This window comes from Mesitornis unicolor, unplaced genomic scaffold, assembly GCF_000695765.1.
Source record: "Mesitornis unicolor isolate BGI_N332 unplaced genomic scaffold, ASM69576v1 scaffold5816, whole genome shotgun sequence".
Lineage (NCBI taxonomy): Eukaryota > Metazoa > Chordata > Aves > Mesitornithiformes > Mesitornithidae > Mesitornis > Mesitornis unicolor.
In genome coordinates, this window is record NW_010192977.1 from 209,869 (window position 1) to 236,615 (window position 26,747).

The window sequence follows — 26,747 nt, forward strand, 5'->3', positions numbered from 1 at the left end:
AGGGAGCAGAGGGAAGAGGTGAAAGGCAGCAGGAGCCGCCCGCACTCACATGTAGCGCAGGTGAGGGTTCTTGGCAAAGGCGCGTGGCTGGATGTTTCGTAGTCCTGAGTTCCTGATTGTCCTGCAAAGAGACGCAGAAGGACAGTGATGGAGTAAAGAGCGATGGCTGCTCTAAAACCCTGCGCTGGGAGCCCTCGACTCCCCCCAGACAGCCTCTGAGTTACAAGCAAAGAGGAAGTTTGGGATTTCAGCTTCATCTGATACAGCAACAGCACAGGCTCAGCACAGAGCAGCCGCTGGGCAAGACTCTCCCCCCACGTTCCCCAAGGCTTCTTGGCCCAGAGCACCTCCTGCTCCTCTCCCTCCACCTTCATGGGCAGCACTGCTTGGCCTCACAGCAAACCTAGTCCCCAGCACTGCCATCTCCCCTCAAACCCAAGAGAAAACCCTTCTCTTAGCAACTCTGACAAGGAGGGGCAAGTATTTTGCATAGGGAGTTATGGATATTAAATGGGGAATCCTCTTCCCAGGCCGTTTTGGAGAAGCTGTGTCAGCACAGCTCACAAGGCGCGCGTGTGTTAAAAGTACAGCTTGCTGAGGTTTGCTTCAGCAACATACACCTGTCCTCCAGCCCGTGCACAAGCTGTGCTTAATGTAAAGCTCCCAGCAAAACACATTGGCAGAGTCTCCGTTTAACCCTGAGCAACACCGTGCATCTCTCACAAGCAGCAACCAGGGCACTTCCAGCTCCAGGAGGGGAAAATAAGAGATTGGGAGATATCCTCACTTGGCCAGGCTTCCCAAGCATCTGGCAAGTCTCTTCAATCTTATGGACCTCAGTTTCCCCTCCATGACAGAGCTGACCTCTCCCGGTGCTAGGAGAGTTGTGCGGGGAGAAGCGATTCTCTTATTGTGCAGCACCCCCGCAATGGCAACTGCACTAAATGAGGACCAACAGCTCAGCAATGAAGGATCGGTGGAGACAGCTGGAATTTTGCATTGTGGGGCTGAAATGAGTCAGAACAACGCACAAGCCCAGGACCAGAACAGCAGGGGAGAAGAGAGGTCAGGGCTGATGTGTGTTGACAGAGCTGTCAGGAGCTAGCAATCTTCCTTCTTGCAGATCCATCAAGGACAAAAAAACACTTCCATCTCCATTTTGTAGAGTATTATAGCAAAATACAGCAAAGCCAGTAGCTTAGACAGGCTCTGAACACCACAGTGCAGATACTGCAGATGGAGGAAAGCCACAGCTCTTTGCTGAAAGGAAGGGGCTGCACAGTGCTGTTCTCCACCCCGATGCGCAGGACATACTCACAGCCTCTGGAGTCCTGTGTACAGCTCCATATCAACAGCGTTCAGTGTCTGCAAGTTCTTCCAGTTCTCTATGTGTCTGTGGAGAAAAAGGAAAGGCTCAGCTATGGTACAACAAGATGGACAGGGGACAGCACAGAGCAAGAGCATGTCATGACCTACTATCTGGCTCCAGACTTCTTCCCACCTTCCTTCAGCCTAAACCTTCCTGCAACAGGTCTGGGGATTGGACACGCTCAGGCCTCAGCATCCACATCCTCAGACACACACAGTATGCATCGTGCTGCCAAAACAAGCAGTTTCTCATGCTGCTTTTCATTTTGTTTCCCCAGCGTTTTGGGAAAGCCAAATAACACAGTTTTACCAACAGTTTTGAGCATGGAACTTGCACCTGATCCATTGAACATCCTTGGCAAAGTCATCGCACTTCACTGCACACACTGGTGAAACACAGACACAATCAATGCAGCTCACACAAAAGGAGGGAAAGCAAATAAAACTTCTCAACAAAAACTTGGGTCCTAAGTGTGAAAAAAAAAAATAAAAAAAATCACATTTATCCAGTCTCTTACTGGGTGGACAAACAGGGTCCTAGTCTTTGCTGGCTGGAAGTGCTGCTAGTAGGAGAGCACCAAACTTGTTTTGGAAACTGTGCCTTTATTATAAATTCCTCAGTCGCCCGAGGTGCTCTGGCAGGTATGTTATAGAGAACAAAAACAGAAATAGATCTGTCACCACAGGATCATTATTCAGTAAATATTAGAGCTGGGGGAAGGTGACAGATCAGCAGCCCCAGAGAACGGGGTCCCCTGTTAGCAGCAGCACAGGAGCGATGCTGGCAGCAGCGTGGCTGCTGGCTGTGGTCACGAGCCTCTGCTAACAAACTGCAACGGTGGGGAAGCAGCTCAGTCTGCACCCCCAGGCAGTCTTTGGCCAGTTTAGGCTTTCTCCCAAATTAAACTCAGACACCCTCTCACCAGAAAGCACAAACATTTTTCAAGAGGGTCTTTTCTGGAGAGCAGGTGGATGTGGACCTCTCTCAAAGTGAGCCGAGGAGGGGGGGAACATCTGGCTTGTCCCCTTAGACATTATGTGAAAGCAGCTCAGCTTCAAAGGTTATGCACATATGCACCCAAGCTCACATCTGCCTTGATGCAATAGTTGGCTTCGGACTTGGCCCTGGAGAGGGGAAGCATTTCCAAGTGAAGCAGGGTTGGGGTGATAACCCAACACTGAGAACCATCCCATAATTCTAGGCAAGAAGGTGCAGAACCCCACATGGTGGTAAGGGTAAGGAAGAGGGACCTTGGACCACTTCCAGAGCAGTTATAGGGGTCACACATTCCTCCTCCAGCACTCGATACACCTTGTGCTTAAACAAGAACAGATGAATTAGCATGACAGAAGTATACAAACCTATTTGAACCATATTCCAAATACCATCCAGCTCAAGAAAGAAAAACACAAAGCCTGGACTAAATCTAAACACACTTCTCTGCTCTCACCATGCAGAGCCAGAGAACCACAAGAGTCACCTCTGCTTTCCACATGTTCCATAATTGTCTGCCTACCCAGAGAGGTTAGCATGAGGACACAGCATAAGCTCCCAACCGACTGCGGCATGACAGCATAAGTTATGGTTCATCCTCAATGACCTGCTTGGATCGCCTGTGTCCCAGACAGAATGAGAAACAGGACACTATTACAGCCATCTTGCATTCCCTGCTAATGTCTAAGGTTCCTGTGAACACTTGCAGAACAAAACGCAGACTGGGAGGCATCAGTCAAGAGACTCGATGGCTCGCTAAAATCTTTCTGAGACAGGGCAGGACTGCGAGTTCAGGTCCTAGGCCACACGACTGCAGGACTGAGCAAGGCTAGGAAAGACATTTCCCATCTGCAACTCCTACAAACCAAAAGAGCGGGTCCTCCAAGAGAAGGAAAGAGCATGGGAAGAAGCAGAAATGTGGATTTACCACCAGGGCATGCTGGAGCTACAGCATCTGAGCAATGACCTTCAGGGAGGGATGGAGCAGCCCTGAGCCAGTAGCTATGGAGCAACCACAGCTGGGAAGGAGGCGGCGGCCAGATTGGCTCTTGTTTTATTGATTGTGTTTGCTAAAAAAAGTCAAGGTTATTTTTGACCTGACACTTGAAGCCATGTGGGCAGCATTCTAGAAGAGGCAGAAAAAGACCCGAGCTTGTTCCCAGTAATATGCACAGGCATGACTTTCTGATGACTCAGCACGGGGGTATATGGGGGGACCTGGGAGTACCCCACAGCCAAGCCTCCCCTGAAGTGACATTACACTAGTGCTTCCTGAGCCAGGTATGTTTTCATAGACACACAACACCCATAAAGAGAGAGACAAGAGAAGCAGCAGTGGAAATAAATACATACATGAACAGGACAACTCCCCAACCCAGCAGCTGTTTGACATAGAGTATAATACAGAGAAACATCATCTTGAATTAGGTTCACAGGTCAGCAAGAGTCCTTTAAGCTACACAGATACTTCCCCTCTCAGAGACTCCCAGGAATGGCTCTTCCCCTTTTTTCTCTGATTTTTCAACTTAGCAGAAGACGCACCCTTGCTCCTAGAAGTGGCAAATCAGTCTTGGTTCACAGGCACCTCAAAGATACATCAAGAAAACAATTTTCTTTGGTTCCCTATTGCTTTGGAAAGAATAGCGTAACTTTATGCTGGCTGGGTTCGCCTGAATCCACTTTAAAAACAAACCAGAAATGTATCTTACTCTGAAAACTCAGTCAAGCTGTGACTGCAAAAATGGCAGTGGTTACACAGGAAAGCAAACCAACCAAGCAAAGAAACTCTACCCCTAAAACCTAAGTCCCTTTTCATGTCCTTCAGAATCTCAGCTAGCTCCCGCTCTTTTCCTTTCAGGATTTTGCTTGCCCTAGAAATCTTAAATATATCCTCCCAATTGCTGCTGAGGACAGAGACCTTCCTTTCTCCTCTGCCTCAGTTCATTAACCTGGCAGGAAAACTGGTGCTGGGTTCACGCCAAATACAGATGTGACAACTCCCAGGTTTCTGCAATCAGGCATTGAGGTACGAATTACAGTCAGTGGGTTACTTCTTCCTCCATGCAAACATCACTAAATATATATTCCTGTGGCATTCCTCAGTTATTACTAAGGTAAGCTGCTCTTCTGCAAGATGCAATAGCTTCAAAACTGACACAGTACTTCACAAATCTGGAAGTTCTCACTATATACACATCCACATAGACTCATTTCCAGCTTCTGATCAAGACCATATGAGATGCATCACTACCACAAATGACATTGCTTAATTTTTTCGGATGGGGATGGAGGGAAGGGGTTTTTTGTTTAAATACACCCTTCTCTCTCATACTTCTTTGAACTTCACAGACAGATCAAAGCCCACCTTAGCAGTAGCTAGGGCTTTGCCCTCCCAACTCATACTGAAATGCTGCACCAGAACTCCCGTGCTCTTCCCATTTCTTACCCAAATGTACTCACAAGCATTTTACATTCATTTTCTCGTGTCAAAACTATTTTTGCTTAAGCAGCTCTTTTCCTTTCCCGGCATTTCCTTCTCCCTCCTTCACAAGCAAGTGCCAGACTCACCCAGCTATCATTTGTAAGTTACACGAGGCCAGCTCTTCTAAGGCAGCGCGTCTGCACCAAGCAGTGAAGTGCAAGGCAAATTGTCTCAAGTGCCTTGAAGAGATACTAACTCAAGTCCCAGAAGTGATGCAGATATATTGCTCAGGCAGAGACCTGGCAGCAAGGTTATTTTGCATCTGGTTTCAAACCCAGCACAACTGGTGCTCACGCTTGGTGACCTATGCAGGGAGGACCAATGTGATAGACACTGTAACAAAAAACAGTTCTCTGGTTTATTCATCACCATATTTAAACCCCCTTTTCTTGAATAAGGGTGACCAGGAACACAGCTCAGTCTCCAGGAGGTCTCACTTGTACAACAGCAACTCCCAGATATACTGAAAACACATTGAATTGCAGCCTGAGACCACATTGGCCTTTCTGACAGCCCCATCAGTCTGGAGGCTTGTTTTCACCCCAAAATCGAGCATTGCACCAGGCACTTCTATCTACCAGGTCATTTCCAACTGACATGATGTCCTAGCTGGCAGCAAATGCCCAGTTACACCACATTTGCATTCATCCCACTTGGCATTACAGACTTTCTTGGTTTTGCTACTACAGCTCTTCCCCTTGGCCATCCTCATCCCACTCTACGCTCCCAGACACCCAACACTGTGCCAGCAGCAAAGCCCGCTAACATGGTCCTGCCCATTGTGCCACTGTCCTCAATGAAAGCAGGAGTCAACATCATGTGCAAGGAGCCTCAGTGGTCATCTCCTCTTTCAACACCACTCACCACCGTTTCTCCTTTACCCAGCTCTTTACCTACAACAGCTGGGCCATCCTGTGCCTTCTGCAGAAAAACGAACCGCTTAGAATGTAATGCAGCACCACATTAACCTCTCAGCATGAAGTCATCTTTGCTGAGGAAATTAGTTACTCTTCCAAAGGAAGATAGGGGGTTAGCCTGACAAAACCTAATTTTAGGAGGCCAACCCTGCATTGTATCTCTGCTGCCACATACCTATAGCCATGTCTTTACAATTTGCTGAAAAAGCCTTGTAAACCACTGAAGTCAGACCAATGCTCATTTTACAGCTTGTGTGCTGTGTCCACCATGCAAGGAGGTGTCTGACAACAAGGTGTCACCTTCTTGAGACCACACAGCAAGCCTGCACAGCTCCACGTGCTCCCCTTCCAGCCCTGGGTCAATGCAGCAAGGGAGATTAGAATATCCACTGGGATTTAAACACAGCCAGGCTCATTTTGTCCCACATGCATGATGCTGAGGTGAAAACAGCCTCTTATGCCAATTTATCAAGTGATTAGCTTGAGGCTACTTAATGCATTTGGCCTTCCTTCACCCTCCTCATACAGCAAGGATAATATTTATCTAATCTCTCTCAGCTTTTCAGGCACTGCAGTCAACAGCTAAAAAAGGCACTTGATAAGCAAAAACTATTATATAGCATGTGTACACACATGCTACCCGAATCTATATCTAGCCCAGACCAGAGGGGAGCAACTTTTCATCAGGATGCCATCAGCTCCATTCACTGCCAGAGCAAATGACACGTCCCTGTTAGAGCCATGCCGTGCAAGTGCCACCGCTCATGTTTGGATGCTGGGTAGTAAAGAAATTACAAGCCAGCAAGCAGGCAACAGCCCGACAAACACACACAATGATTTTATATATTTATTTTGCATGTGTGTGTGTGTGCGTGTATAGTTTTTTTAATTTACTTATTTATATTGAAAAGGCAAGCAGAGTGTTTCACTCCTCTCTCTTGTAGGGCAACATGAAAATGGATTCATCATCCAGGCATATTATACTTCGCGATCCAGACAGAAACATTAGCTTTCAATTACCTGATATGTTTAGCATTATAAACAAACCTCATGGCACGTCAGCTCCAGACCATGCAAATATGAATTTGATTGCAGAGGTGAAGAGAGGGAACTCTTTCAAAGGTTCTCTGAAAACGCCTGACCAGTTAAGACTTGCCTCCTCCAAGCAGAGGTGCTGCAGATGTTGATGGGAAGCCCTGAAGGCTGGGAAACCCCCATGGCCTGGTGTAGGTCCCACACTCCAGGGCAAAGCACAGCCGCAGTGGAGACTCCCAGCTCCTTTTATCCATCCCTTGCACCCCATGCAGGGCTGAGGAAGCCATAAAGGAATCAGTCATCTTTCACAGTATAAGGCACTTATCGCATATATTTAATAACCATAGACATGAAGGACTTGATTCCCTAAATATGGAAGTTATAAAAGTGAATTGGTAACTAAGCATTAAAGGCAAGTGCAGCTGAATAATGACTTATGAGGGCAATACTTTCCCCATTTAAAGTGTGGGCTTCCCCTTCCCAAAAGCACATGGAAAAGTCACCCAGCGGCAGATAACTTTGCATCGCTAAGGATAATTTGAGGTCACTGAGAGAAGGTGGGAGGGGGGCGAGTAAATCCAGCTTTGTAGAAACAATTATGAGCATAACCCCACAGTGTAATTGTGATTCGTCAAGGTAACGATCATAAAACACACCACTGTGGCACAGCTCCCTCTGCACTAGCAGATCTCCTCCTCTTGCTGAGGCCATGTAAGGCTATGTGGGTGCTGCAGAGAATGCAAGGGTGATGCAGCCATTCCCCATCCCATAGGCCCAGCCACGTTCAACCCAAAAATTCAAACCAGGCCCTTCTGGAAAGGTTGAACAAAGGAAAAAAACTCCAATCCCCACATTTGGGGAGGGGATGGGATACCACAGCATGGTATCTCAGTGGTCTTCCTGGAGAAACACAACTGCTACACACAAGCACCTCACAAGGCACAAAGGCATCCAGGACACCTTTTGGATGAGCCTGGATGAGCCTCCTGCTCACACCAACAGCATCTGCCCAGCCCCAGGCTGGCTAGGAGCAACCGCTAGGTGCAGGAGAGCTGCTACAGCTGCACTTACAGGACTACCATACAAAGACATGCCACTGTGGAAGATACCCTGAGAAACATCTTTGAGCTCTGCTGAAACACGTTTCTTTCAGGCACTGCAATTAAGTGATGCTGCCTGGCACCCATGAGGATGCATAGGACCTGTACCTAAAGGAGAGGACGTACCTGTGTTTATAAAACAGCATTGCCAGTGTGATAAGGACTTCACTCTTTGCTTTTGGGTGGGACATGAGACCCCCTCAGTCAGAAGGTGCCCTGAGCCCACATTTATGCATGCACCCATTTTCCTTCTATGATCTCTGCAAGCCTCCAACTCCCCCCAGGGCAGCCACTGCATTCCACACCAGCTCTGGCTGGTGAGATGGAGCAGAGCTTCCCTTCCAGGGACGATGTGTCAGTATTACTAGAGGACAGCAGGCTGCCCTGACCCAGCAAGGACAGATTGCTGCAGCATACAAGAAGCACTATGTTCCCGTTATCGCACACTAAATCCAAGGTTTTTCAGTGTAGGAAGAGTTACACCTAGTTACTTGCTTTCAGAAAGGAAGAAAGAGGTACACGTGGGATGGCAGAGCTGGAGAAGTGCTGTGGGCAGCAGTGCAACTGCCATCACAGCAAACACCCTCCCATACCCCATCACTCAGCAGTTCCTGCTGGGATAAACCAGCCCTGGTGTCCCAAGCAAGAACTGAGGTGTCCAAAATCACCCTAGTTCACCCGAGCAAAAGTTTCAGGAGGAAAATCCCAAGGGCTGCAGCATTTCCAGCACAGGGAGCAGGGTTAGGGACACGATGCCCCTGAACCCCCTCTGCGTATGGGCTGAGCTTCTGGCTTGGCCCAAGTTCCATGCCCACCACCTCAGCTGCTGCAGGCTCTCTCCCTACCCCTTGTTTATTTATTGCCTATCACTATCTGACCATTGCACAGTCTCGAACACCACCAGAAGTCAGAGAGCACAAGATATGAGCAATTAAGTCCTGCAGACACAGACATAAAACCATGAATACAACCACTTTGGTGTGAAGCACCACCAAGAGCAGGAGCTCAACCCCTGCCTGCAGCATCAGCTGTAGCTCATTCCTTTTGTCCTTTGGGTGGCAGACTCAAAAATGAGGATATCTCCCTAAAATGGCATTTATTTCATTACTCTCCATCAGGACAGCCTGCAAAGCCAGTCCTTTGTACCTAAAGAGGTGTTTCCCATCATTACACAAAAATCTGGGGTACGTGGAGCAGAAATTCCTGCTCAGGACCACTAACATCCACCTCTGTGTGTTTCATCATGCCACATCTCCAAAATGGCCATGCAGACAGCTGGGACAAGAGGGCAATCCAAGGAGACAAAACCCAATTCCCCTAAGAGTTTTATACCAAGCACAAACCTCAAGGTGAGGCAGCACCCTCTGCTTTACAGGGCATAGGAGACCAAAAGAGTTCCCATTTTTAGGCAGCTCCCCAGGCACCTGCCATGCCAAAGGAAAGGATGCTTTTATCCATAGAATTTCGTGTGCAATGAGAGCCAGCAGCATGTAGCATTTTGTGGTCTTTAAAGATCAAACGGCATTTTGTAGAGGAAGCAGCACCCTGGTCAAAAATCAGCTTCAGTAATCATATTCTGCCTTATTAAATCCTCCTTGCAACTTCAAATTGGAGGTCAGACTCTCTCACACTCCCTTCTCCAAACAGGTCTGGGGCTTTTCAGAAATTAAAAAAATCAAATATATATAGATATAAAAATAAAACTTTATACAGGCAGACAGAGCTGCCAAGCTTTGCTCCAAAGGCATCTGTGTTTCTCTCCTGGAGAGCACAGTGCCTATACACATTAGCATGACAAGGAGATGCACTGAAGGTAGAGGGATCACTAGAGTTCAGCTTGGCACGAGTAACTCTTGGTACAGAGCAATGCCAAAGAGTGCATGGTGGAAAGGAGCTCCCCAAAAAGGCACAGGGCTTTGGTGATGGGAAGACGATGTCCTGATAGACCATATTAGCTCAGCTAGGACTCGAAGGGGAGCACTGCCAGCCACATGCATGCATTGCGCTTCACGCTGTGCTTGAAGACAGGAAAATGGATGGAGGAGGAAAAGGAGAAAATAAAATCTCCCACGAACTAGCTGTTACTGTGATATATAGTGCTGGGAATGAGGAGGCAGGAACGAGAGTCCAGAAAGAGCCAGAGATAGAGCTGCACAAGCAGCGCAGTGGGAGGGGGCTGCAGTCCTTAATCCGGACCCGCTGCCATGCACCCACACAAACCCACAAGCACGCTTTCTAAAACCACAGCCTCCACGGGAATCTAATTTCAGGAGCTCTTTACATCTGCATCAGCTTCATCCCAAGCCCTGTTGCGATGTATCTGCAAATTTCCAGGGAGGTCCTACCCACCACTCCCACACCTGGGTCCCAAAAGCAGCACATAAACCAGAGCTCAGAGCTGCAAACCGTGGGTGCCAAAGGGTCCTGCTGCTCCTGCACAGTTATGGCTAGTTAGCAGCCAAATCCAGTGCCCTCCCTCAGTCCCCCATCCCACTTTGTCCTCCTCTGGTCCCACACAGTCCCACCGCCCCCGTAGCATGGCTCATCCCATTTCCAGCTTTCCCACACACCCCAAACACTGGGAAAGCCACTGCCCGAGCAAGGGGAGAGCCAATCTTTCTTGGACTCAAATCCCGCTCCCACGAAGCGTTTGTTTTCCCAAACGGCTCCCAAGGAGCCTTGAATTTTGATCCTCCAGCATTTTGGCTCCTCAGATGTTTATGAAGCTCAAACAAGCAGGCAGCAATGCCCAGCTGGGCTGGCCACAGGCCAGGCTCCCAGCCGCTCCGCTCAGGATGGCCACGGGCAGAGCAGCTCCAACCTGCAAGGAGACTTTGCCAGGGTCCTCATTACCCCTCCCCCCATCACCTCAGATTCACCTGCCAGCTCCTCTCTGTAAACTCAATGGACCAGGTAAGCTCTCCATGGGGTTTACTTTGAGTCAACTGCCACAACCACCCCCCCAGGCATATATCTGCATTGCAAATAAATCACAGCCAGCTCTGCCCACCCTCCCCAGCAGCGGTGGAGAGGCTCCTCCATCACCCACAAGAAAGGTTCAGCTCCTCAGCCAGGAAAAAAAATTTCCTCCTTTTTTTCCTTCCCCCAAGCTTTTCTTACACACCAGCTTGCTCTTATTGCAGAGTTGTAAGAGCAGAAGCATCACTGAGGAGCGCAGGGAAGCACCAATTAAGCCAGGGTAGCTTTGAGCTCTAGGCTTCCTGGGATAGCAGGTATTTTGTTGGAAGTCGGCTGCCTCCAAAAAGCAAAAACTAACCAGCACACCTATAAACATGACACAGGCAGGAGGAGGCAGAGAAGCAAAGAAAGGAGAGCAGGGAGGGAGCAGACACTTGAAAAGCTCCTCTCCTGATGCTCTACTTTGTTCATATAAATGTGAAAGTAAGCACCTCACAAAAATGTTACCGGAGAAGACATTCTGACAGCCAGAGATGCTGCTAACTAAGCTGCTGTGTTTGAGCCGATCGAGCTACACAAACACAAATCTGCAGATGGTTTCTATCTTGTATCACAGCTCAGTCTGCCGTTCCTCCAGATAAAGGCTTAACTGAATTACGGAGAAGCCTCTGCTCACCCAGCACCTCAACAGGTAGCAGCACTCACAGCAAGGGCTTGCTAGCACGCCAAAAACACCTGCCCTGGCCAAGCCCCCACCCTTCCTTCCCAACAGGCACCTCCTTCATCAGGATAGCTCACACTATCCAAACATGCTGCTGTTTTGCTGTGCTGGCTGTTAAGCAAATACACTTTGCTTTACACCAGGAGCAAGGCAAGAGCACGCACCCTGAGTTACTGCAGCTTGGCCAACACATGGCAACTCATTAACCCGGCACTGACATCCCCACCCTTCGCTAGCCAGCTCTCCTTGCACTGTCTGAAGTTGTTCTTCATCACCAGAGCTTGAGGGCTTGCATGGAGATTTAAGGCCACAGTGGTGAGAAGCAAAAACATCCAGTCCCAGCCAGGCCATGGCAGCCCACCTGTGCCCCTCTCCATAGCCCAAGGCCATGTCCCCTTGTACGAGACATGAGCACAGACATAGGTCGGATAGCTCGAGGCTCCTGAGAACAAGCCTCTGAAGCATTTCCAAGCATTACACAGGCACGTATAAAATCTCACAGCAGCATTTGAGGTCCCGCTCAGTTGTAATTGTGGAGAGGCAGTGAGCAAGGAAGCCAGGCTGCACCTCCTCATGGCACCTGCCCTTTCACAACTTGGGTTGAAGATGTATTTAACGGGACACACGTCCTTTTGGCACTGTTCAGGGTCACAGAGCAATTTCAAAGCCAGAAAGCAGATCACTGGAAAAAGCCCTTCCAGGGAGATTTTGTTGTTACTGTTCGATTTTTGTGGGGGATTTTTGCAAAGAATCACTCAAACTTTGTTTCTGCTCCTGGGCAGCTGGAGAACCAGGAGGGTCCCAGCACCAGCCCAACCTCAGAACAAATGCCATGAGCCCAGAGGGTTACCAGTGAGGGGAAGCTCCTGCTCAAAGAATATGGACATTGTCTGCTGCTGGCCTCAGGCAGCCCTCTGGGGAGCGGGCTGGCTCGCTTACAGCACACAGCAGCTGTGGCCCAAGCCCTTGTGCCATGTGCCAGGCTGGGGCTTACTGGGGACGGCAGCTGGTGCAGGACAGCCCTCCTGCACACCAGCTCCTTCTCCCGCTGTGTATGTTGCAAAGGGACAGAGAAGGGCTGCCTTCTTCCCCCCTCCTCCTCTGCAGCAGGAGGGCTGGGACCAGGTGTCATCCACTTACACAGTTGGCATCAACCCACCAATATGCCCTCACACATGCCAGCCTTGCACCAGAGCTTGCAGGATGCCTACCAGTCCCTGAGTCACTTTTGGGCTCACCAGACAGCCAGCAGACCTGCCCAAAGCTCCACTGGCAAAGCCCCTAGCCCCAGGTCACCATCAAACCACAGATACCTCCCAGCAGCAGTGGGTCAGGCAACTCTCTAGTACCTCCTGCTGCAGCACCACAGCTCTAATTCAGCCTCTGGGACAGCATACACAGGGTCACTGAGTCAGGCTTGTGCCCATCACCAGATTCCCAAAGCTTTCTCCCCAGAAGCATCACTTAAATTCCTTCTAGTTGTTTCCCTGGCTCCCAGTGAGGGGCAGGAGGCAGAGGAGAAGGACACAGGATGAAGCCAGAGGAGAGAGCAGAGCTCAGAGCCAAAGCAGCACTGGGATGCTCATGGGAGAAGCTGCAGCTCTCTCCCCTGGGACTCCAGGACCTGCAGGAAAGTAGGGGCAGGTAAAAGGCATCCCAGCCCTCCCAAGCAGCACAATGGAAACACCAGCTCCTGTTTCTGTATTTTAGGTGGTGAGAGCATCAGGGCTACCTCTAGGCTGCACGGCCACAAGTTCCCACCCAAATAAACCGAGACAGGGAACCTCTCCTGGGTGAGAGGGAATGCACAATTCCCTGGAGCCTTCACGTATGGACCAACAGCTTCTGTCCATGACAGTTTTCAGATGGGTTGTTTTTGGTTTTTCACATCTTTCCCCTATCTCCCCTTTGAAAAAGCCTGTAGTTGCTATGGAAATAGTCTCATCAGTATGGGTGGAGCGTAACAGTACCAGCCAAAACTCCCTGTGGCTCCCAGTTGACACTAGCGCCTAGGAACTGGTGGCACTGGAGGTTATCCAGAGCTGCACAGGGATTAAAGCAGCACTTGGCACCAACGGGTGAGCAAGACCCATCTGGGAGTCAAGGGCAGGGACCTGCAATTCGCCCAGGGATAAACCAGGGAAAAAGAGATAATCAAGACATTCTCACACTGGCTAAGGGACAAGACGGTTATAAACAGCAAAAAGCTGCAAAAAGCTGCAGTCTCTCCCAATACCCTTGCCGCAAGCAGGAGGTGGCCACAGACAAGGGCAGCAGGAGCAGAGCTGAGCTTCATCACTGGCCCTGCCACTGTGCTCCCCTCCAGGGAGGCTCCTGCCCCCTCTCTGTACTCCCACCTCCACACCTCTGTCAGAAATTTAATAAGCAAGCAGAGTGTAAACAGCAACCGCCAAGGGCTGTGAAGAGTGTTGGAGAGCAGAGCAAGAATCTTTCCCAGCTGGCAAGAGACCAGCATGGTGGGCAATGTCATGCGCCCTAATGGACCCACTTCACCCACTGAGTCATCCCCTCCCATCCAAGGGCCATGCAGACCATTCAAATTTGACACTGTGAGCAGATTCCTTGCTGAAAATAGTGGCAGGGTCTTTACAGGATCATCCTTTACCACGAAAGCTTGGAGCAATGTCCCCAGGCACCAGAGACCACCTGAGTGGGAAATGCATCTTCTCCGTGGGAGCGGACAGCAGGCCAGCAGTGCTCCGTGCACATTCAAGCTGCTAGTGTCCATCACCTTGTCACCAGCTGCAGCCCACGACCAACAGCAGCTCCCCCAGCAATGACAGCAGGAAGCTCTCCCAGCTGCAGGATGCAAATGCAGGTCTGCTACTACCGAGGGCTGTCCCCAGCCATCCTCAGCATGAGATCACTTCACAAATGGCAGTTTAACCCTCTGGTGCCACAGCAACAAGCTTCTGAGCTGTGTGATGGACAGCCATATCACCAAACCCTTGTCATCACTCACTGCAGACCACCGTGCATCATTACATTTCACAGCATCATTACATGCTTGGCAATGAGCAGGCCACAGATGTTTCCCCAACCATTTGTCTCCTAGAGCAGGGAACTTCCTACATTCAAGGTTGATGCCACCATGCAGATCTCACCAAGCTTTGCCATCCTCCCCTACCAGCCCTACTAGAAGCTGCTGGGGCTGTCAGACACCACATTCCTACCTTCAGTCCTGCCTGCAAAGAGGGAAACACATGACCAGCACCACCACAGCACCATGAGCCCAGTGGGTGATGCGTTACTGGTGCCAGGGTGGGTCTGAGTGCAGCACAGAGCACTGCTAGACCCTGTCAGTCCTTACAGGTGCATAAGCCTAATTAAAGGCCTAAATAACAGTCTGCATCATCAAATCACCCACATCTACCTCAGGAGCCATCTGCCTCTTCGGTCTTGCCAGATCCCAAATGCTTTCCCAAAAGGATACACTTGAGAGAAAAGAATGGGCTTGAGCAGTTACTGAGCCACACAGGCTTGGTCAGAGACATTGCAAACAGTAGCCTGCACTCTGGCAACTGTCCTTTCCCATCCAGATTTCGCAGATTCAAGACCTAAGGCACAAAGTAGCAGCCAAAATGCTTCCTGCTCCCACTATTTTGTCCCACACCCAGGGAAAACACAATCTCTTTTGCTCCCTGCTGGCAGAAATCTCATTATACCAGCCCACAACGTTTTGCTCCACAGTTTTGGGGAGCTGCTTTTGGAAGAAGCTGCACGCAAAGCTGACTGAAAAACAAAGGGTCTCTGCAAAAGCAATAGAGAGGCCTGGATTTGCCCTGCTCAGACCAGGGACAGCAAACCCAGACTTGAGCTCGGAATGCAGCCAGCCACTCGTGACACTGCCACCTCCACTCGTGACATTGTGACACTGCCACCTCCATCTCACAGTGCTACACCTGTGAGTATCGCTATCCCTCCTGCAATGCCGTCAAAGGCCAGGGTGACAGGCTGTGCCGTCCATGGTCCCGCAGCCCTTTTCACCCTTGTGACCAAAAGGCAACCTCAGCAACAGAGCAGGGACCATCCTGTATGACAGAAAACTACAGCACAGACCGAGAAGGCAACTTATTCCTCATCATAAACCAAACCTTTCAGAATGCCTTAAAATGCAAATCTCCAATATCCACCTTTACATCATCTTTAACCCCAACCCAAGGTTTTCCATCAAAACCTCAGCAGCAGAGATGCTTTGGCAAGGCCAGGTCAGCCCTGGGGATGCTGCTACTGGGCAGATGCTGCTACCAGGCAGCAGAGCAGCATTTTGGGGCTGGCTCCTGAGGAGGGCACCTGGGTGGGTGCCTGTGTGCACCCCAGCTGTACCTCCCAGCACTCCAAGATGCCCAGCAGAGAGCTGCCGGCTGTGCCCACTGCCTGCATAGCAGCACAGCACCTCAGATAAAACCTCCCCACAGCCAACACAGCGAATAAGATTACAACAAATATAAACTAATGATACAGCTGTCAAGACAGATTAGACTGCACGGTGTAAAAAATTGCAGGGCTGTTTAGTCACAACAATATAAGATTAATTTATCAATACAGCTTATGTGGCACTGGAGAGATAGCAAATTGAATAAGTGAATCTTTTCTACACCTTGCTCAAGGAGGGAGTCTCAGACCCGATGGGCACATGGGTCTGGGTCTGTAGGCTGAGATCAACCCGATGTGGCTGGTTTGATACAGCCCAGGTGGTGTGCACCCCCATCCCAGCATGGAGGTCAGGCACAAGTGCCACACACATGCACAGCTCTGCTCCCACACTCGCCAAAAGGTGTGCACCCTGTCACAGCACCAGGCTGGTGAAGGATGCTGCTAAATCAAGACATCCAGGAGCTGCTGCTGCAGGCAGGAACTTCCCAGACCCCTTTCCACAAGCTCCTTCAAGTCCAGCATTAGAGGACTTGAGTCATTTGTGTCATCTCACCTTTAAGCTCCGTTCCAGTTGCAGTATGTGCATGTTTTCAGCGCACACAGCAATCAGAGGTAGTGATCCACCATGCTAACGCATGCAAAAATATACACAGCCACCCCCACCCTTTGGGGGCTAAGCCCTGGCAGACACGGGCAAACTCGCAGGCCCAAGGACATCCCTCAAAGGGTGTCCAAAAAACAAGAATCCAACCCGCAGGTCCTTAGGAGATGCTTCCTTATTCATCCCACAGCTTCTGCCCAAAGACTACAACATTCCCGGCGAGCTCGTATCATTTCGGATCTCTCATACGTTGCCATCTGCGGGTTAAAAATGTGCAAGTAAATAAATAGCTGCAGCAATAATGAGCCAAGGTTTCGATCTGTGAAGGTGAGAGCACAGCGGCAGCCGCCGATATGAAGGAAGCGCCCGTTTCTATAAATATTGAAATCCGGTAATTATCATCATTAGAACTAGTTGTGATTTAGCTGTAGCTCAATCCCAACAAGTAAGAATGGCATCTATTTGCCACAATTAGAACAGCTAAAAATACCTCCCAAACCTCGCCTGGTTCAGCCCCATCCCACCACCCCCCAGCAGACTCAGCCTTGGATGGGGAGCAATGCAAAAGGGGGACCACTTGAAGGACCATGGTGGGTGTGAAGAAACCCTGTGCTCCCCCAACACAAGGCCACCCCATCTTCTATGAACCCTTCCCAGCTCTCCTCCATAGCTTTCTCTCTAACTCCAGTTCAGCCCAGTTAACTCCTGCCCCACCACACTGGCTCACTGGTGCAAGGTAGAGCTTCTCCCTACACAAAGCAAGGTGCCCTCTAGGAAGGTGCCTTTTCCATATTGTAAGTTTCTTTGCATTTGTACCAAAAGGCACACAGTCATTTTAAAAGGCAAAAGGAAAGGCCTGGCTTACCCAAGCTATTCCACTGGCAGTGGGGGGCAATGATCCTGGGAGCATCCAATTGATCCAAAATAACAATCACTATTTTCCACATGTTTCCTCACCTCATGGGAACACTACAGTTATGCCAAGAGCCTCCACACACTCAGCACCTTGTCCAGGCCCCAGACAAGTGCTAAATGACTCCAAAAGCTGAACTGCCAGACAAACAGACACCTTCACAGATAAATTTTCTGGAAGACCTCATTCTTCCTGACCTCTACAGACAGGGATCAACCTCTCATACAAAATCCTGCAAGGTGCATCAAGCTATCCTGTCCTACCTCTGCAAGGTAACCAGGGGCCACCACCTCTCTGTGAGCCTGTAAACACGCAGGGACTCGGTCATCCTCCCTCAGGGACACATCTGCACTCCAGCTGCCACCAGCCTATTCCCTGATGATAAATAAATGCATGCAGGGTACAGACAGATATTGCAATAATCACCCCTCCACTTTCCAACCAAGCACCTGACCCAGTAAAATCCTCCTCTACTGACCCAGATCACCCAGGGCCATCTCCCTATGCTTGTTCCGAGACCCAAGATTTTCCCTCGAGGAAACGTGCCCAGCTCCCCCGGTCAGGGATGTTCTTTCTGACAGTCATGGTGAATATTTTCCCCTGCTTATTTGATAATATCTGGAAAGGGCCGTGAAATGGGCAGCTTAGCTATTCTCCGCTGTGCGGGGGTGAAGGCATCGAGGTGCTCGCTGCCAGGTCCCAGCAATCACCCAAATATTCATCCTGGCCCCACGAGCCACCACCTGCTCTCCCCCAAAATGCCTCCAGCCTCTCTCTGAGGGTAATTTTCCCCCCCTCCAATGGCTTTTCCTCCCCCCCCCCCCTTTCTTGCCTCTGAACTGTTTCCAGTTTATCAATATTCCCATAATAAGGTATCTCAAACTGAGGCCACATTCCTGGGGTTTTTTATTATCATTATTTTGAGGGTTTTCTGTCTGTTTTCGTCTTTTTTTTTAATAAGAAAAGCCAGTTCATAGCTCTGCTCCCACAGCTCCCCCTCTCCCCAAACACAGCCCATCACTATTTGTTTAGGGCCCTAAGCCAGTTTTCAGTCCATTTGGCAGCGTCATATCCAAAGCAAACTGAACTAATTTTAAGAGTAAGATTTGGCGAGACACTATATCAAATGCTTTGCTAAATCCAAATATATTAGGATTTCCACGTTCTGCTCAGCCACTAATTTTGCGATTCCATCAAAAAGAAAAAGCAATCAGGTTTGTCTGGCAAGATTTATTCTTTCTAAATCCCTGCTGTTATTGCTCATGCTTTCCTTATCCTCTAGTGCTTCACTTTCTTAATACTGCAGGACTGGAAGCGCTTGCTGGAAATTTATTTTTGCTATTTATAAGGATTTTCAAAATCTGCCTCTGCTCTCCTCCGCTGCCCCCTGCCTTCCCCACTGCTGTTCGCATCCCTGTGCTGCCACCGTGTACATCTCCTCCATCCTCCTCCCAAAGCACAGCAATATCATAAGCCCAGTGCTAATACACAACTGGTCTCAGACACAAGATAGAGAAGAAAAACTAATTAAAAACTACCAAAAAAAAGGGATGTTTGGCAGCTGGAGAAAGGTCTAAAGGAAATACTGAGATGGGTCAAACCCAGGTCTGTTGCAGAGCACAGCCAACACTGTGAGCAGTTCATATTAATGCCTGAATCAGCCATGCCAATGCATCACCTCGTTTTTCTTGCAAGTCTTCTGGCAACCACCCTCCAGGTGATCAGATTTGAGCCACAAGTGACACCAGGTAGTGCCTTTTCAGAGGACACGGTCCACAGTTGGTCAGTGCCAGCACATCTATAAACCAAACCCAGAACCACTCTGGTGGCTGAGGAGCTCCTCTGGGCTTGCAGAGGAAGGTCAGAAAGGCTGTGCTCCCCTGCCTGTCTGGCACCCCAGCTTCCAACTCACACCTCAAGGATTTGGGGCACCCAGAAAGCTATATCACAGGGTGATCAGATTTCCTGCAGCGTTTTCCTCCACAGGAAGCCAAGTCTCTACATCCTGTGTGCATGCAGCAGCTTTGCAGAGAGCACCATCCCAAAACGTTCCAGTGACCCCATCCCACCTCTGCCTGTGCGTCTCCTGCTGCATGCTCCACTGACCTCCGTGGAAGCAGGGCAGAGCTGCTCATGTATTTCAGGAATGATCCCTCCTGCTCATTAGGAGCAAAAAGGATGTCTGAGCATCATCAGTTTCTGCTCACAAGTCTGTGGATGTAGCAAGGCTCAGGATTTTGCACACCAAATAACACCCAGCATCCAAGTCTACTTCCTGGGTGCCTTTCCCATGAAGACACAGACACATCCTCCTGCACAGCCTGGCACAGCCCAGCATTACAGAAAGCCTCAGCTATGGCACTGAGCTGATGCCCCTATGCTTGGCTTTCTACACCTCCCCTGGGTCAGGTCACTACCAGATACTCTGCCTCAGCTCCTGTGTGCTATCCCAGCATCAGCCTAAGGGGAAAAAATTCAGCAACTCAGAGCTCAGGAACAGGGCACCAGCATCCCACAAGGGACCTCTGCTGCCCAAAGCTCCTTCAGTGCTTACTGAAGAGAGCTCAGAAAGGGTCACAGCAAAGCTGGGTGATGGCATCACCCCAAGCACTCAAGGGATAAATTGAGATTTTTCTCTTTACTCTGGTTATTTTTACATCTCGGAAACATGTCCCAAGGGAGCAGCCGATGCCTGCAACCAGGCGCAGGCTCCAGCAACACCCTCCGGATTGCACCCCACTGGCTGCAGCCCAGGGGCTGAAGATGACAGACCAAAAAGATGACCTTCCCCACAGGCAGCTGGGCAGAACATCCTCCACCAGCTCTCGACAGCGAGTGAGTCCCAGGGGAGCTGTCGGGGTGGGGGGATTAACCCGCCCTGGGGCAGCTGCCCTCCATCACCCCTTCGCTGCACCCTCCCCTCAGCCTCAGCGGGGCTCAGGATTTACGGCACAGGCAGAGCAAGGGGGTTGGCAGCAGAAAACTGACAGGGACAGAGGATTTACAGTGGAAGGTTGGTTTCAGGGGAGGTGGAGCAGAGCAGAGGGTGATTTACAGGGTCAGCAGCAATTTACACAGCAGGTAGCACCGAGGAGGCACAGGGGCAGGGGAAAAGTACTCTTTTATGGATGTTTATTAGGAAATGAGTGTTTCCTTCCCCTGACCGCTGTGGCCCAGGAGCAGTTGGATTCTCATGAGCCTCTCCCTTGCTCTGGAGGTCACAGACAGGCCAGCAACAGGGACTCTGCCCATCCCAGCATGGGTGCATGTTGCAGATGGTTTCTCCTTGGCCATAGCACCCTCAGGGTCACTTCAGTGTGTCCCTGTCCTGCCACCACCCCAAGGTAGTGTTCCAAGGCCAGGCAGTGGTCAGGCCCTCCAGGGAGACTACAAATAGCAAACTCTGGGACATCTCCTGGAGCTGGAGGCCCTTCCTCCTGGCAAGCCCCCCAGCTCCTCCTCACCAGGGTCTGCTCCAGCTCATCTGCTGGCAAGGAGAAGGTGTTTCTCCCACTGCCAAGGCTCCTCGCCACCAGGACAGCGCTGCCAGGCTTGAGGTCACAGTCTACCATCCTGCAGCAATGCCAAAACCTCCAGCCCAGGGTCAACAGTACAGACGCACATGAGATGCATCACTCAGCCTCCAGTTCCATATTCCCGCTGGTTCTGGCCACCTCAGGAGGTGTCAGGACCTGCTCAATTTAATGTTTAGGAGTGAACCAGGAAATCCTGCCACCCCCAACCCTTCCCTGTCACTGCACTGTGCTGTGGTACAAGCTGAGAGCTGCCTATGCACAAGTGACATTTGCAACATATCATGGCCTAGGGACCAAAAATTCAACTATGCCAGCAGGAGGGTGTCCCTAGACATCAACCCATGTCTTGCATGCTCCTGCATTTACTCCCCAAAAAGACACCAGGTCTGGTTTGCAGCACAATTGGCCAAGAGATTGGCCAAGAAAGAGGCAATTCACTCAGATATTTCATCTTGGTTTCATTCTCCAGACTCTCCCCAGATATCAGGAGACCACATGCCTAACAAGTGCAACCCCTGCAGGGCACACACCACATTTCTCACGGCTTTGGGCTACTCAGCACTGGGATGCTAGAGGATCAGGTGTCACTGGCAGAGGAAGAGAGTGAGGAGAAGGGCTCCAAGTACCAACCACAGATACCCACAAAAGCACTGAGCACTGCCAAGCCCCAGCATAGCATAAATATGATAAAAATAAAGTTGTGAGCAGCCTGCACAAGGCAAGAGAAGTTTCTTCTTCCTCACAACGTCCCTGAACAAAAAAACCTGTACATCCACACCCAAACCACAGACAGCAGCAACACCATTGCCCCCACCCCTCTACCCCCAAGTTTGACTAAAGCTCAGGAGTATCTTTGCTTTTATAAATCTCTGCCTTTTAATGATGGCTTCAAGGCTCAGAGAAAAAAAAAGGCCCATTAAACTCACTGAATAAGTTAATGGGGCAGAGAGAATCCATTTCAAAGCCACCCCAGGCTATTTTCCTCTGGAGCTAAAGCCTGAATAAGCAAAAAGGAAAAATTAAAACTGTACAGTGCTTTGCCAATAAATAACCCCCAGTGTAATCCACTACCAGGCAGACCTCCATTTGCAGAGATAATAGGATGCAGATCAGTTGCAAACCACCTCCCCTCGCAGGGACCACCACCCTTTGATTGCAATTAGCTGTGCCATGGCAGGAACCTCCATCTCCAGCCTGTCCCCTTCCACCTGCCTGGGCAGGAGCGAATGGCACATCCTGCAGAGAAGTACCAAAATCCAGCACTTGGCTCTGCAATTCCCCAGCACCCACACTCCAGGCACACACACCTGCTTCTCTGTCTCCTTCTTCCCAGCTCTCCTGCCTGTCCAGACCCCTTCACCCCAGTCTTCTCCCCCTCCTTCACCAGCAAAGCTATGGGTTGGTCCCTCGCCCATCAACCAGAGCCCACACACAGCTGCGCTCCTCCCCAAACACTTAAAAAAACAAGTGCATGCCCCAGAGAGGAGAAAAAAAAATTAAAAAAATCCCTGTTTGTAAATGTTGATCCCACTAGACGCAGTTTGTTTACTATTTAATATTTAAAGATGCTAATTAAGTCTCTGAATAAATAAATCTTTCGTGCCTTTCAGAAGGCTGGGATCCTTCCCCTGGGGCCAGGGCAGCCCAGAGCACACTGGGTGCTGGGCAGCCTGCCCAGGACTGGGGACAAGCCTGACGATCCCACCACCACCATCTCTCCTGTAAGGGAGAGCTTATCCGCAACATGGAGCAACACCAAGCACAGCTCAGGCTGGGGACATCGGGGACTTTGTCATTAAGACCCAAAGGAGAATACAGGCAGGGAAGGCACAGAGAGGAGGATTTCCAGGCAGAGTTACGCAAAGCGGTGCCTCTTGGCCCCAAGATGGGATCTCAGTGTAAACTAAGAAGCCAAGCTCTTGTGCTCCCAAGAGCCAGAGAAGCAACGCACAAAATTCTGGGAGGATGCAGAGACAGGCACCAACACACACCACCACAGTCCAGCACCAAGCAGGCAGCCAGGGCTGCTCCAAGAACCAGCTACAGGCACCCACCTCCACACCAGCTGCCCCCCTGCCCACAGCCAGGACAGGCAACCCACACAGCTTCCTACCTGAGAGCACCCCAGCTTCAGCTGCTCTTCCCAAAGCCGCTGCTGCAGCATCTTGCCAGGAGCACTGCAATCGCCTGCCTTCCTCACCCACAAACCCCCACATCCCTCAACACCCACACCTCAGCTCTCCCACCTGATACATCTTCAGCTTCATTAGGCTCTGCCTCTCCCAAATCCACTCCAGCTGTACCATGCACCTTGCTGTTAACCCCTCAGGTACCAAGCCCCACAGAGCTCCCTGGCATAGAGGCTGCATCCCTGCCCAGCCAGCATCCCTGCACCGCATCCATGCCCTACATACACTCCTTGAGCTCAGGCTTTGCTCTGATGCTCCTGAGGACACCCTCCAGCACCTGCCCAACCTGATGCGAGGGGCACAGCACTTGCCAGGCTGCTGCCCTGATGTTGACAGGGCTCTGTGCTGCTCTGCCCTCCCCACTGCAGAGCCTGGGACAGCCCCTGATAGTACAGGTATATCCAGAGCCCATGTGAGGCTGAAACCAGGAAACAGTCCCCGGTGACACTCAGCTTCTCTGAACTGGCATGAAGAAAGCCCCAAGAGGACAAGGATGCTCTCCGCAGGCTGAGGAGCCAGGAATACACAGCATCCTTGATCCCACACCCCACTGAACTCTTCTTGCTCACCAGGCTGCTCAGCAGCAGCCATCAAGTGACTCGGAGGCTTTCATCTCACTTTTCCTGGGATATATGTTGGCTGGGATAGCACAGGCAAGGTAGGAAACAGACAAAACCAGGACCCACAGGAGCACCCAGCCACAACCTGGAGGAAAGAGCTCTGGGGGACAAGAGAAATCTTTCCAGCCACACAAGTCACAGATCTCCCCAGAGGAAATCCCATCTGTGCTGAGATGTCTAAGCTGGTATTGCCTACCTGGGATAGAAGCAGGCAGGAGGAGTGCTGTGGTCCAGGACAAGGGCAGGCAGCCCAAGGGAGCATTTGCAAGCTGGATCACAGACCAGAGAGCCTGGACTCCTGGTTCCTAGCCCTGGTCACTGCACATGGAGAGCATGGGATGGGGGATGAAGCCAGAGCTTCTCCAGGAGCAGAAGGAAGGTCAGCAGCTGGAGGCACCCAAGCTCTCCCCCATGTGGCTTCATGTCTCGGCAGGAGTTAGAGCCTGGCATTGCTGCAGCTCAGCTGAGCACTCGTTCCCAAATTATCCTGGCAAAACCCTGAGCATGCAGGGCTCTCAGCAACACCCGGACTCCCAGCATCTGTTTCAGCATTTCTATATTAACATTTCCTAGTAGGAACTGCCTAGGGAGAGCTCACAGAAAGCCAGTTAAGGCACAGCCTTGCACAACCGATGAGTACAGGGACTTCACCATGCTCAAATCTGCTGTTACCAGCACACTGTACCCTCCCCAGCACAGAGCTGGAAGGGGCTGCATGGAGGATGGCACCTACACTCAGCATCTCCATGCATCCTTCCCTTGGGCCCTGGGATCCCGAGGCCATTTAGTTGTCATTGCAACAAGCACTGAGGTCAAAGACGAGCACCCCAAGCCACCCATCTGTGCTATCACACCATCACACTCCCTTGGAAATCCTTCCTGACCTCTCTGCTTCACTGCTAGGACTTTTGTTTTTAGTTAATTAAGCAGTTTTCCTTTCCTTTAGGCAGATTGAAGTTGGGTGATGGCACATGCCAGAGGAGGGTACAGGATGGGGATGGTCACTAACAGGCTCCGTTCTCTCCTACACCAGTGTTGGGCGGCAGCTGGAGGAAAGCTGGCTGCACAAACAGTTATGGCTTCTCCTTCAGCTCCGCAGCACAACATCACATGAAAATAAGCTAAAAATACAGCACATATTTTCCTGGTGCTACTCTTTGAGACAAGCAGTGGCAAGGTCTCGCACAGAGGGCAACAAGGCAGGACTCCCCCAACCCCGTGGGGTCTGCAAACAGGGTGGTACACGGAGGATGGAGATGCACAAGGACAAATGCAGCAGGGCTGGTGGAGAAACCTCGCTAGCTGGGTACCAACTCCAGCATAGCTTTCCCAAGGGGAGTCCAAAGAGTTTTTAATCTCCATTTCTTCAAACAAAATGAAGCCCAAGCAATATCACTGCACTAACCCATGTCCATCATTCACCCATCCCAATGCCATGATGTTTGCTGTTGCATTGCAGGACCACTGGGTGTCACAGCCCCTCCACCACGCTGGCAGCATATGCCAATAACCAGAAGGGAATTAACCAGCCCATCTTGGGTGCAGCTGTCAGAGGGAGTGAGAAATCCCTCAGGACCTGCACACGGAGGATACTGCAGGGTCAAAACCAGCTTCCTACCCCCACCAGCCCTTTCCCCATCTCGCACCAGGCTCTTCTCACTCTTTTCCCCTTGGGGAAGGCCACATGGCCTCTTTAGCCCTCCAACCTCCATCCAACTCCTGCAGCAAAGGGTTAATCAGAGAAGCAAAGAGGATTGAAGTCACTCTGGAGGCATCCAGAGACAATTCTCAGCCTGTGCCCTCTCACCTCTACATCCAGGATTTCTCAGGGACACTTCCCAAGGATGTTCAATACAACTGGACCAAAATAACAGCCTTGTTTATCCCTCCCTCTCCACACTTGACCTCTCATCTCCTGGGCTGAAGGGTCTCCATCCCTGCCCTGCTGCTTGCAAGCCAGTTGCACTGCTGCTCAGTGCCTCAGTTTCCCCATCAGTAAAATGGGCAGAGCTGTAAGGGGCTTCCTCATGGATCGTGCACAGCCACAAGCTGGATGCAGACAGCAGCACATCACCCCCATCAGGCACCTCTTCCCCAGCACTTCAAACAGCCCAGAAACACCTCTCCACAGCACCTGACCTGGTTGGGTCAACACCTTCCAAAAAGCTGCAAATCACCTCAATTCACAGATGGGCTGGGGCTGTGTTGCTTGCAGCACTGGTGTGAGACCTATTGGTACATGGGAGTGCACCGACTGCATTCTCCCCATCAGCACAGAGGAGAAAGCCGTGACCCAGGACCCAACCAGATCCCAGGGGACCGAGAAACACCACGGGGTGCCCACTGGGGACCAGTATGCCAAGATGAGGAGCGGCTGGGAGCCTACCAAAAAGGGGGGTACGGCAGGACCGACATCCCAAAGGCTCCTCTCTCCCGCACGGCATCCATCAGCATGACAGCAAGTAGCAGTTTGACCCACCCTCCCCCCCCGCCAGCCGCAGCAGCCCCCGGTGACTCCCGCACCCGCGATGCCACCGGTCCAGGCTGGCTTATGGCTCCCTGCTCCTACTCGCCAGCGCAGCCGGGCTGTCTCTCGCTGCCGCTTGCCCTCTAGCGGCACAGCCACCATCAACCGGGGGAGAGGAGGGGGTGCCCGGGGATGAGCTGGGCTGAAGTCACCCCATGGGGACACAGGGCTGGGGGTCACGGCACATCCACTGAACTGCTCCCGCACAAACAGCCTTACAAACCCCTGTGGATGAACATGGGGACCAGGAAAACCAAAGATCAAAATTACTGCTACTATACAGTGCTTGGCAAATAACACACCGAGTTTACAAGCATTATTAATGGTCACTTTCGGAAGCCTGGCAGGCTCGGGGGTTGGTTCACTCCCCACTTGACTGCAGCCCTCTCCTTGAATGAGATGCACCAAATCCAACCACAAACTCGTG

General features: G+C 50.9%; 1 protein-coding gene across 4 annotated transcripts in view; it reads right to left on the bottom strand.

Annotated features, from left to right (window-relative positions):
• Nucleotides 1–26,747, bottom strand: part of LOC104542849 (NT-3 growth factor receptor) — a 203,914-nt gene that overhangs the window by 170,961 nt on the left and 6,206 nt on the right. For all 4 annotated transcript variants that reach the window (XM_010187304.1, XM_010187308.1, XM_010187307.1 and 1 more), the window contains 2 exons: nucleotides 1,319–1,393; nucleotides 50–121 (listed from right to left, as the gene is read on the bottom strand). In XM_010187304.1, the coding sequence (XP_010185606.1) occupies nucleotides 50–121; nucleotides 1,319–1,393 (147 nt within the window). The remainder of the gene's footprint in view (nucleotides 1–49; nucleotides 122–1,318; nucleotides 1,394–26,747) is intronic.